The sequence below is a fragment of the Ptychodera flava genome, chromosome 3 (genome assembly GCF_041260155.1).
Source record: "Ptychodera flava strain L36383 chromosome 3, AS_Pfla_20210202, whole genome shotgun sequence".
In the NCBI taxonomy this organism is placed as follows: Eukaryota; Metazoa; Hemichordata; class Enteropneusta; family Ptychoderidae; genus Ptychodera; species Ptychodera flava.
Window position 1 is genome coordinate 44979290 of NC_091930.1, and position 13502 is coordinate 44992791.

Consider the following 13502-nt stretch of genomic DNA (forward strand, 5'->3'; position numbering starts at 1 on the left):
GGGAAATGAAATGTCATACAATCAGCGATTAAATAATGACTTTGACTTATCTTTTGTTCGTATTAGACACGACAAAAAATGGCAAATTTGTGAGTGGCATACACCTGCTTTAAGCGGCGTGTCTGACAGTGGTGTTCTGAAATTAAGGTAGAGAGTAGGAACACATGGTGATAGTAAATTTTAATCACTATCGTGTACAAGATAAAATTGAGAAAGATTCATGTATCATTTTAGAGATATAATCTAAAATTTGACTAGAAACAAAAAAGTTGTTTACAACAACATAGCCATACCATTCAATTCCTAATGTATATTGCCCTGGAGGCAGTACGTTTAAAACAATAGCATATCAATTTATGTCAAAGTCAAATTTGACGCTTCTACATATATAAAGTTTAATTGCTGAATTTTGATTGTTTATGCGCATATCTGTTAGAGTTTTTTTTCAGTATGACTACCAACACAAGTCACTGCACAATGATTGGTTAAACTAACTTCAGAATCATAAAATATCATTTCCTAGAAGAAACTAACTCAAACGTCATAACGTTGAGACGCACGTTTCAGTGTTTGATGTCGAAATCAATCTATTCTTGGTTCATAAGGTATGGTAACTGCCTTGGATGACGGTATCGCAAAGGTTGTACGCGCTCTGAAGACAAACGGATTGTGGGAAAACACTCTACTAATATTTTCATCAGATGTGAGTAAAAAAATATAAACAAAGTATCATTACGGGCAGAGTCATCTATAACGAAAAAGCCCAAACTTTATAGAAAATATATGCACACATATATGTCCCCTTGCATACTTATCAAACACACCGTTGTTTCAGAGAACTCTTCAGTACGAAAGAGAGAAGGACCAGATATGAACTGAAAGTGCTAAAGTGTTTCAGCATGTATTAAATTTGTCTTTGAATATAAACTTTTGCAACGTGTTCGCAACTTCATTGAAAGTATTATGATCTACATAATGAACAATATTCAACACACATTGATTCCAATAGTAATTAAATATACAAATATGTAATTACCTTAAAGAAATGAGTAAATTTCTTTGACTGCTGCTACAATATCACCACTCTACAAAGGAAGTGTAATTGCCTTTGGTCAAGTCCTTCAAGTTATATATGCCAAATTGTTAAAGCTCATTACATATACTAATTATAAATTAGGTGACATGTAAATGCAAAATATCTTTCACTAATACAACATAATTGTCTCATCAATATACATAGCAAGTTTTTTATACTTTTTATAGTCCTTTGCGTCTTATATCCCTAATTGGGAAAGTTAGTTCAATACGCAAATCAGTAATTACCTAAAATACAAATGCTAAATGGTTTCAATAATGTTATATCGTAGTATCATATATGTACACAGCATGTTTTGTTAATTTTGATTAAGCCAATCCAGATATATATCTCCAATTAGGAAAGTTCGTTGAATATCAAATTAGGAATTAGCTGTTATAACAAATCTTAACCGACGTTTGATTATTATAGTTTCTTAAATGTACATAGCAATTTTTGCCAATATTGAACAAGTCAATCCAGATATATATCCCTTATTATGAAAGTTCATTAAAGATAAAAATTAGGAATTGGTTTAAGTAAAAATGAGGACTTTTTAGTAGTGATGTATCATAGTATCTATCATGTACATAACAAGTTTCGTCAAATTTGATCAAGTCAATCAAGATATATATCCCTTAGTAAGGAAGTTCACTTAAGATGCAAATTAGGAATTGGCTGAAGTAAAAATGCTTGATGACTTTCATAGAATGTACATACCAAGTTTTGTCAAATTTGATCGAGTCAATCAAGATATATTGCCCTAATTAGGTGAGTTCATTAAATATGCAAATTAGGAATGGTTGAAGTAAAAATTCATAATGACTTTAAGTCATTTGAAATCATATCTTTTATATACATGCCAAGTTTCGTTTATTTTGATCGAGTCACTTCAGAAATATGTCTGTAATTAGGAAAGTTCATCAAATTTGCAAATTAGCACTTACCTTTACTGTCACACCTTTACCTCTTTCAAAGGGGATAAACCCTCATGTCATCAACATTTGTAGCAAATCTCATCAAATTCTGTGCAGCCGTTCTCATTATATGTCTGATCTTTTTTATTAAATCACTAAGTATGCAAATGAGCATGGAATATGCAAGCCACACAAACTAAATCTAATCAGTTCTTGCCATTAGCACATGGTATCTATCTAACACATCTGACTTGAGTCTGTTCAGGCATTCTTGTGATTTCGCTCTAACAGACAGACAGACAGCAAAACGCAATAATACAGATAAATTCATACTAATGAGTTGACTGTATTATAGAATAATACACGTGAATTCACATGAATCAACATGAATACAGGCTTGCTGAATACAAGCAATGGATTATTGACTGTATTCATCTGTATATGCACTCTTCAGCTAAAATACAGGCAATAATCCATGCAAATACAATAAGTATTATTGGGTTTTCGCTCTAACAGACAGACAGACAGACAAACACACACACACGCTCAGAAACACACACACACACACAGAAAGACACATAGACACAAACAGAGACGAAAATCGCTGCGACATAAGCTCACGTATGTGAAAACGTGAGCTGAAACGGCAACTCACGTATGAAGATTAAGCATACGTTGACATATCGAACTTCATTGTAGAGTGCACTATTGCCAACAGCAGTTTTAGTCCTTGCTGATACAGTTGATGCCATACTTTCGTTTGCGGCCATTTGAAATGTTATTTTAATTGCATACATCTTTTCCGTCTTGTTGTTTTCGTCTGCACAGAATGGAGCCCCGCTGCTAGGTATACACGAGGGAAGTAACTGGCCACTCCTGGGCATGAAACAACAATTGTTTGAGGGAGGAACACGAGCCGTTGGCTTCATCCATGGCAATATGTTGAAGAACACTGGATATACTTATAACGGGTGTGTAAATGATATGGTAGTGGTTATACATATGAAATTGCATCTCTAAAGGTAGAATGTGCCTCGGGGACAGATATTCTGACTCTCAAACTTCGTCACTGCTTTTCTGATCTACCACTTGAGGGGACTCATTCCAAAGCCCACGGTGACAACTTTTTACCATCTTTGTTTCTCGATAATTGAAAAATTTATTTTTCTGCTTAGATTTAACATAGGGGTGAAGACCACTTTGAATTTCAAATATCGGTAAATCTTGGATGATTAATTTCTATACTACAAAAATATGCACAGTGATCCTCTAATTGTTTTCTTGATTTTGAAAGAGAATGTTTGAAATATTCTTAAAGGAAAGTTTGAGCAAAAGTTTAAGTCTTTCTGTTTGAAGGAACATACTACCTTAAGGTAGAATGCGCCTTGGCGACAGATAGTCGGACTCTCAAATTTCTACAATTCTTTTTTGATCTACCATTTGTTGGGATTAAAGCTCTTGGAGAAAGAAAAAACGATAAACTTTCTGCGACATTTTTTTTGGCAAAATGCAAAATTTAATTTTTAACCAAAAGAGTTAGCACAGGAATGGTAGCCATTTTAAATTTCAAATAACGCAAAATGTCGGGTACTTTGCTTCGCTAGTTCCAAACTTTGCACGGTGACCGCCGAATTTTATTTTCGATTTGTAAGAGAATAGTTGAAAATTTCATTCAGGAAAGTTTGAGCAAAAGTTTAAGTCTTGAATTTCGAGGTGCATACTTCCTCAAATGGTATGTTGGCTTGCAATCAATAATGTACTAGTGTCTAATAAATCCTACACCAAAAACCCCGAATGACTTTGCGGAATCTTGCACTGTTAGAATCATCTCATTGGTCAATTGTAGAATTCTTTTTAATTTGTGTGTAACATTTCACTCTCCTGTACGCGATAAGTTCGAAAAGACCCACCTCGATTTATAGTTCTTAGGCTTAACACGTGAATCGATATGCAGAGTACGAAATCTATCTTTAAAAAAGATGTATGTCTGTCCAAAAAATTATCAATGATTAAACAAGTTCAAAGGGGCTGTGTTCCAGTTGCCGTACCCATTCAAGGACCTGATTAAATAATGTAGTCAAAAAAATTGTAACGCATCTTTTGTTTTCTTGTTGAAGGATGATGCACATCGTTGACTGGTACCCGACTCTCGTTAGAATTGCAGGTGGACACGTTCAAGGTTTAGAATTACACTATTTTGCATTTCAATACATGCACGCTTGCATACTGTTGTCGGTAACGATGCAAGAAATGGAAATGCACTAAAACCCCACTGACGAATCTAAGGGATGTTTGAACACTTGCATAGTTTTAAGTGATCAGATTATGTTTTGAATATTGTCCTGTACAGTAGTCATTGATAAGGATACTTCCATCTTTTGTTTGCACTTCAAAGTGATACAGTGTATTCACCAATTGCAAATTTGAAATCCCGTATGTTATACAGTGTATTAACCAAAAAATGACAAGTTGATATCCCAGATGTTGGGACGACCGAGTATATAGCTTGTCTCTCTACTACAATTTCTAAGAACAATAGCATAACCAATATACATTTTGTTGGCGACCAAAGATTATTATCCACACTATCAACAAAACATTATTACGCAGTACGGGTATAACAATTAACGATCCTCCTTATTGTGTTATTATTTTGTGTTATTATTTGTGTAATAACAAACGATCCTCCTTATATCACGTGTCTGTTGTCTTCTGAGTACAAAGAATGGAAGAAGAATGTGTACGTAAAATGGGTCATTTACAATTTATTATATTCAGATCCAGAAATAGATGGCATAAACCTATGGGACGCATTATCTACAAACTCCCCGTCTCCAAGAAATGAAATGGTATACAACATCATACCAGAATGGGAACTAGCAGCGATAAGGTATATGAACTCCAGTTTCGTATATGAAGCATTGTTTGTTGGTTCTGAAGCACTTGGATTTTAGAGTTGTTATGGTATGCCATTATATGCAAAAGTTAAGGTCAGTTGACAGGTCCCCTGGATTTGATGTCTTCATTTCTACCATCAATTATTGCCGGGCCTTTGTGAGATAATCAACAGTAAATATTCGAATGTTCCAGTTCGTACGAATTAGCCCTGTCGACGATTTGGTCACATTTTTTCGACGATTTCCCGATTTGTTAGTGTCTATAGAAATATGGCGCACTTCAAACTTTGGTAAACCCCTTACAGTCACAGTGAGATACGGCTTCAGTTTGTACAACTTTACGCCCACTTGGTTTAGAAGAGACGTCGCGTGCTCGTTTGGTCAAAAGGTTTGTGTTGCCGCATTTATAGGCTTTATTATTGTTTTGTAACTTCCTTTCAGGGTGGGGAACTTCAAACTGCTTCGCGGCAAGAACCAACATAACGGTAAGTTCTCAATGAGTTTGTTTACCTGAAAAAAGCATAAAAACCCTGACATGTATGGACCTTCTTATTGACCGCCATTAAAGGTATAGAGTCACCTGTAATCTAAATATGCCCATATGCGGTCAAAGAATTGTTCCTTGGTATTCAAAATATCCAATGCAAGGGCGCTTTTTTAAAAAGCGGCTACCCGCTTAAAATCTGTGATCGGTTAGATTTTCTCTTTCTATGGTAACTGTGGCAAAATTGGAACAGGTGACAGTATACCTTTAAGCTGAATCTTCGGTTCTTTATTTAAGAACGAAATGCGGTACACAAACTTATAGAGCTGCCACCCTTTTCGTAGCTCACACCTGTACATTCGCTAACGTAGACGTCGTTATCATGTGTTTCTATGCGCATGTGCTGCTTATTTCTTGTCTGCCCTGTACGTTACGAATATCCGATTCAGTCAAGACGATGATCCTTCGGCTTTCCCCAGGATGGCATCTTCGTTTACTATTCTTATCCAATCCTTTTGCCGGGGCTAAGTTAGACTTTGAACGACTGTCAGCAACTTCATATGTTTACAAAGCACACGAACACATTCCAGACGGCCGGCCGACTTCTGATCTGTTCTGGTTTGGACATACGACTCCGCCTAGCCCATACTGTACGCTCTTTCGTTTCCAAAGAACATACTACAGGTGATCAATTCCCTTCTGTCTCCGGCAGATGCAACTCAGTGTGTGAGTTAGCTCCCATCTAAACCGTAAATAGTGGAGTCGTTAGTGGTATATGAGCAAAGTGATATTTCTCAATTATGCCTACAATGACCTTCAATACCATGGTCTCGCCGCTGTTCAGTGTTCTGCAAAACGTATGTTAAATATTCTGGTCAATGTAAATTGGTAATTTCCAATGGCGGTAAAAGTGCTGAATTTACATGATGATTGAACGTAAAATAGAAAAGGGTTGAAATTTATAGACATGGACCGCATTCGTCTTTTAAAGTTAATTAAAAGCATCTGGTAGTGATTAAAATTTGGATATAAATGGTTGAAAACAATCTGATTACTAATGCGACATTAAATAATTGTGTTTAAGAAGGACAACTCTTGGTCTGACTGGCACATCTGGCAAGAACTTTGAATGAGGTTGCCATTTTCCTGCGTTGCGGGAAAACAGACAGGGAGTCGAACAGAGTCACCTGCCTAAGCCAATGGACTTTTCCTGCTGCAGACAAAACCACAGTGCTCAAACTGCTATTACAAATTAAGAGAGGGGAGAATGAACGGCCTTGGAGTCGTCGACACATTAGCCAAAAAGACTTTAAAAGTGGGAAAATAAAAAGCACGTCCAGATTGTGTGTTAATGATTTGTAACATGTTTTATAGCACACGTGGACAAGGGTGGGGCAAGCAGTCCGGAGGGAGTTACAGCCAGTATCACACTTGGCCTAGATGTTTCTTACAGAATTTTTCGACCTAAAATTCTCCTTCAGGGCGCAAATATGTATTGTGTGATTTCAGCCTAACGGTGAGACATTAAACAAGTATTCATGGATTTCTCTCTCTCTCTCTCTCTCTCTCTCTCTCTCTCTCTCTCTCTCTCTCTCTCTCTCTCTCTCTCTCTCTCTCTCTCTCTCTCTCTCTCTCTCTCTCTCTCTCTCTCTCTCTCTCTCTCAGCGTGCTGGATCCCACCGGAAGAAGCAAAAGGAAAGTGGGGAAGTCCCTTTTGTTTTGAGCAAAAGAAGGATGCTGTGTATTTGTTCAATTTAAAAGGTGCTGTACACTTTCCATATCTCTCATTAACCTTTAGAATAGGGCATTTAAACTCAAATGATGATATCTGTGTTCATTTTATTTATGATCAGTCATTTGCCTGATGTGCGTTGACTTTTATAATACTCAAAGCGATACGGCATCGCTTTTAAAAAAGTTATAATGTTCATGCAAGAACAACTGCTGTACCTTTACTCAATTCAAAGAACATTAACCTTACATAGGATTATGTTTTTCAAAAAAAAAATAATAGAAATATTTACAGAATATTTGCAAATATTCACAGAATGTCTCTTTTATACGTGCTGTGGATATTATATTATTAACTATAATTTTAAATTCTTTCCCATCTGTAGATGACCCCTGTGAACGTACTAACTTGGCAGAAATGATGCCAGACAAGGTGAACCAATTAACGAGACGGTTGGAAGAAAAGTCTGCAAAAGTTGTACCAGCAATTGATAAAAATGACATGTCGCTGAAGTCTTTACCTAGCAACTTTGGAGGAGTGTGGTCCCCAGGATGGTGTTGATAAGCTGACTTTTTTCTTAGCTTGATTCTTTAGCACTTCTGTACATTTATCATAAGGTCAAAACAAGGTTAAAGATTGGGAGAATAATCAATATTAGCAGACATCGATCAAGACAAAGAATGCACAGTTTCATCTACGTATGTTGATTGTGACTTTTGAAATCAGTAGTGCAACCGTTACAATTAATTAAATGTGTCTTTCCTACAATATCCTTGACACAATTCGTCGATGTAAGCATATCATCAATGATAAAAAGGTATTTCGAGGATTAAGGTTGGCAACTCTGTCAATTCCTTGCGGGGAAATTCATGAAAAATGAAGATATTAAGCATGACGCAGGCAAGAAGAATGCAAGCATTTTAGTAAAATATTGACATTGTATTAGGTACCAATACGGGTCCTTGTGCATTCTTACATATTCATTATTTACTGTAGTTTTTCGGAGAGGGGGTCTTATAGCTGAAGACTTGCAACTTGTTGTGGAGATTCTACTGAGACAGAGTTTAGTACTCAGTGTTATGCACAAACAGAAAGTTATCGTATTGAAAGCACAGACATATCTATGAAAATTTGCCATTGATCAAAAACGTCATTAAAATTTGGCCGTTTGTCCTATGCGTCATGTAATTAGGATGGCCGATACTTTTGTTTACTGTCCTTGTTTCTTTTTACCACACTACGATGAATCGTTGATATAGTCTAAGATCACTTTCACACATTGATATTTCAAACTATAAACTTTATGGCAAAATGATAAATTCGACCACTGTGAAGTGTTAGGAGCTGGATTCGATTAAAATAATACTATTTCCTAGTCCCTACCCAATTAACTAATCCTTAGTGAGTTTGTATTTTTTTAATGTTTCTCTGCAGATCATTATTGAGAAATAAACATGATTGAATCCTATCCATAAATCCTTCAATCAATAAATTAGTATACTTTTATGAAACCTTTTCTTTCAGTTTTGGATAGGTTTATTGTGGTTCTAAAAAAGAAAAGACAGCACGAAAGTAGAGTACGAATCTGCTATCATTATAGTTCAAAGGAAATATACAGCTGTAAGGTGTAGCACACAATTTGTACTGTGCATTTCCATACACTTGGCAGTTCGGTTCTTAAGAAAACTACCATAATATGAGAGAGAGAGAGAGAGAGAGAGAGAGAGAGAGAGAGAGAGAGAGAGAGAGAGAGAGAGAGAGAGAGAGAGAGAGAGAGAGAGAGAGAGCTGGTGTTACGGCTTTAGAGATTCTATAGCATCCCTATCATTCTAGGCTTCTATTGAACCCTGGAATACTCGATGAAGTATCTTCGTGCAATAACGAGAAACCATTGCACATCCCACTTCCATTGGCTAACGTTAAAATGCACCCTGGCTACATGCCAGCTAATACACAGGCATAGTTAGTCAATGCACACCGACTGCAATTTAGTAATGATTCGGTCGACATATTAACCAGACTCCAACCTGAAGTTTGAGTAAAATTATATCACTGGCGGATAATGCCTTCTGATGATCAAACTTTTCTATCAGGCGTAAATTTAAAGGGACGACATCTGTAACTTTTTAGGTATATTTTCCTGTTTCTTCCCAGAAAAACAAGTAAATTTTGTCTTCTACTCACAGATATACCGTGACATACAAAGTGTATCATCATGCAGTGTTTATTAACATAAAAGATTCCTGTTGAAAATGATATTTACTAAAGAATGCAATTCGTTTGTCGAAACAACGTCGAGTATTGCACACATACAAGCTGAGTTTAAATGTTGAAAATCATACATTTTGATGTCAAATTGTAAGGAAAAAGCTAAAAGTTTTACAAACTGAACTAATGTACTAATAATAATTTGTGGGGGAAAAGGTTTAGGTATTGGTATGAAAATTAGGCACTAAAATATAACTGAAAACATCACTATCAACCGAAAAATAACCATCAGACCAATACCGTACAATATTTTTGAACATTGCCCTCAAAAGGCGTGGATCTTCATTCTTTTTCTTTACATAAACAACTGTTGCCTGCTCTGCACTGTATGACTTATATCACTTATCCATGCTAGAATATTAAAACACTATTCATGTTCAAACAGTCATTTAGTATATGAGAGGATTGATATTCTTTATGTCAGCGTCATGGCGAATATGTTTGGTGTCTGAGACATACGAAACAGACTCTTGTTAGAAATATATTTTGAACAGTTTTGATTAGACTACCATTTGCTGAACTTTCATCTATTGTTACATATTCATCCCCTTTGCACCGATGTTAGCGAGGTATGCATTCGTTTAGCAATTATTTATCTACTAACAAAACAAGATTTATCTTTTACTGATTGCAGATTATATCTTTATTTTATATAAACAAAGAAATACCCATTTCTATTTATTGTTTGCTACTATCATTATACCGTATTACTTTACCTTTATCGGACAAAGTTTGAAATTAGTTTTGTATTACACTTTGATTGCCACAAAAGTGACGTAAATCCTAGTGATGTAAATATTTACAAGAAGCAATAATGACGCATTTAGCAAAAATGATGATTAGTTTCAGCAATATCTTACAAGAAGCAAATATCAAAAGCGGGATGACGGAATACGGCGCTAAAACTGTGATATAGATGTTAGAAGATTTGCTATTTATGCAAAATGAAAACTAATACAGGAAATTTTAGCAATTTGTTGCTAGATTTCTAAATATATCAATTTTTGGCCAAATGCCCCTCTGCATTACTGACATTTAATTGAGAGGAGTGTCCAATGGTACTGCGAAAAGATGATATGACCTTTATTAGTTTTTGCAGAATATTTCAAGATGATCCATATCGATGTTGATAAGTTTCCCTGAGACGGGCCTTTGTTTAGTCTCTCTATGATATGTCACAGGAGATGATGCAGCCTTTATCGCTGTAAAAACTCCAATAAGATGTGTGTTTGTGTATTATGCTGTTTTCTACAACAACGAATAGGTTGATCCCTGTCAAGGAAAGTCCAGTTAGGTGACGAGGACCTTCCTTGAAAACATCCGCAAAGATTAAAATTGTAATTGCATATTGCAACATTCGCCACGAACAAAAGAGACGTCTACACTGCAGATATGACATTTGAAATTGTCAGCCGATAGTTTTAAATACACAAAGAGAAATGTCTAACATTCAAGGGCTAATCATGTTTGATACCAATAATGGTTTCTCGACTTTAAACATCATCAGGTTGTTCCCAAAGGCCAATCGCGACTGAAATAGAACTGTTCAATGGGTCATGGGGGAAAAGAAAGAGCCACAAAAAATGGCGGATGATATGACATTTCTACACGCCGTTGAACCGCTTCGGTAACTTACAGCACAAACGAAGACGGTCGGAACGTCTCCTGCAGACAAATACTTGTATATGACTCTGTCTTCCACCTGCTACGCGCTCCGAGTGTGGCGCCATCTTGGAATGAATGAGTACTCAGGGTCTGTGGTGTTTTACGAAAGCATTGAGAGTGTAATTTTCACAACTTCTTAGTTTTGTGGACACACTGTTTAGGATACATCGACACAATGGTTTTTTGCCCACAATTTTGAGCATGATTTCGAAAAAGGAGTTTTGAATAACATCAAGTTCATGTCGAACTGGTACACTTGTAGGTTACAAATAAATAGAATGGTTGGCTTCACATTTCACTAAGAAAAGCATTTATTCCAGTTTTACAATAACATACATGGTACTGAGAGACAAACGTAGTGCTAAGCATTTGGCGTCTTTTAATTGCACGTAACTTATTATTTTGTCGTGTCTGTATTAATATCGTTCGGCCATTCAAGGCTGCTGGTTCAAATGAAACGACACGGCAACGCATTAAAATACAGACTGGGGCAAATTTCGAAACATCATCACTTAGATTTTCGTCTGTCTTTTGAATCCGTTGACATTTCGTTTCATTTGAACCAGTGTTCGAACTCTTTCACCTTTCCCTGTGATTTCATCACGCTGTGAGTACATTATAGTGATGCAAACATCAGCGAACATCCGACAACGGTGGCGACAACTAAGATCATTAATTTACAATGTTCAAAACGTGTATTCAGGGCCGAGGCACAGTTGATTGGTAGACTCTGTGAAGATCACATAGCACAGTAAAATAAAGTACAACGGTGGAGTATTGTAGACCTTTGGTCGTAGATTTGCTATCAACATTAGGTTATGGAAATTATCATCGACAACATGTGAAGTTTAAGTTTATGATTGTAAGATGTTCAGTCACACCAAGCTGACGCTGAACGAATATGTAATATGTGACATGGCTGCAATCCGATGACAAGAAAACAACCAAGTCTATTTGAAGTTATCGACAACTTTTCAAGACAGAGGAAAACATACCTTGGGAAAGTAAAAGAAGCAACTATTGGGATACAAGACATTAACAAAGGTAGCTAAGATAATGCCGAAATTCGAAAGTTTATAGCCATAAGCATGCTAATAAGATGTATCAGTATCGGAGAGAGAAGCAAATCTTTAAACAACTGACTGGTGAAACCAACGAAGTAATGCAACCCATTATTAATTCCTTCTGCCTATTTGAGTGTAACTACAAACACCAGATGATAGGTTCCGTATTTCATAACATGCAGACTTTTGTTACTCGTTCAAGGCGCGTATACGTTGTCGATGTTCGGGAATAAACTCTAAATCCTTCACGGTTTATATTCATATAGGTTGGTTAAATTATGTGATGTGTTCGACAAATTTCGGTGAATTCCGTTTTTCCCTTGTGTGTTGGTTTTTTCATCTGTCTGTGATGAACTTAATTTGCTTTTGGAAAGAATAGGTGTGTTTGCTATTAAGGAGCCACGAACTGCGCTCATGGGTTAAGAAAAAAAGGTGGTACTGAAATTGCATTCATTGAGACGTTTTCGTTCCGTCACGGGTCCGTCAACAATTATGCGACAGCCAATATGTAACCCGCCGCGGCAAACCAAAATTATATTCTAAATTACAGTGAATCTGGCAGTGCTTGACGGGTGGCTATGTATGAGTTCAGAGAGGCGAAATGACTCTTATTCAGGTGCATAATGAGAAGGATTATCTCCCCAGTCTGGTGCCCCTTTGACAATGAAGATGACAGTGGAGACGACTTTATCGACTCTGCAGGTGAGTGCAGCAAAGCAAACGACACTTCCGAATACAATGTTCTCTGCTTTCGTCTGACCAGGTAACATTACAGTGAGAAGAATTGTTGGTTCGGATTTGAGTGTATGGTGCCGGAAGCAAAGACTTTGTCCACCTACCTAGATCGTCTGCGAGGATGAAGATGGTGTTTGGCTGCTTCCGTTACCTGCCGTCTTTTTGGGGAAATGCAGCCGAAGGTAATTAGGCTTAAGGCAGTGAAAAGATTGAACACGTACACACTCATGGTGAGCTGGATAGTCGTTTTTCTTTCTTCTCTCCCTCTCGTCAAGAAAAGGTTGCAGACTTTACCGTTATTGAAGCTTTAGCAGTCTGCAAATATTCAAAGAGGACTCATGGCGTAGGGTGAATAGGTACGTCTTCCATGTTTTACCAATGCATCGCTAGATTATACACGAAATCAAATGCAACCGTATAGAGCGCCAGCATTCCGTGACATGCATATAACGAAGATAAAACGAATTGTTCAACTGATGCGTAATACATACACATGCATCATGGTACCTCATGCTGATAGTTCCACCAAAGGACAATGTTAAGTGCGCTTTGGTTTATGAATCAGCAACATTATTATATATCGGTAACGTCAAGGTAGTGCGCCCTGAAAGCCAAAGCATTTGTTCATAATTTCCTCCATCAAATGTAGAACTATTCTCTAAGAA

General features: G+C 36.7%; 1 protein-coding gene across 1 annotated transcript in view; it reads left to right on the forward strand.

Moving 5' to 3' along the window:
- Positions 1–8616, forward strand: part of LOC139130123 (arylsulfatase J-like) — a 29899-nt gene extending 21283 nt beyond the window's left edge. The window contains exons 9-15 of the mRNA XM_070695841.1: positions 606–703; positions 2821–2963; positions 4110–4171; positions 4771–4882; positions 5331–5374; positions 7039–7134; positions 7491–8616. Of these exons, the coding sequence (XP_070551942.1) occupies positions 606–703; positions 2821–2963; positions 4110–4171; positions 4771–4882; positions 5331–5374; positions 7039–7134; positions 7491–7666 (731 nt within the window). The 3' untranslated portion in view covers positions 7667–8616. The remainder of the gene's footprint in view (positions 1–605; positions 704–2820; positions 2964–4109; positions 4172–4770; positions 4883–5330; positions 5375–7038; positions 7135–7490) is intronic.
- The last annotated feature ends 4886 nt before the right edge of the window (positions 8617–13502 follow it).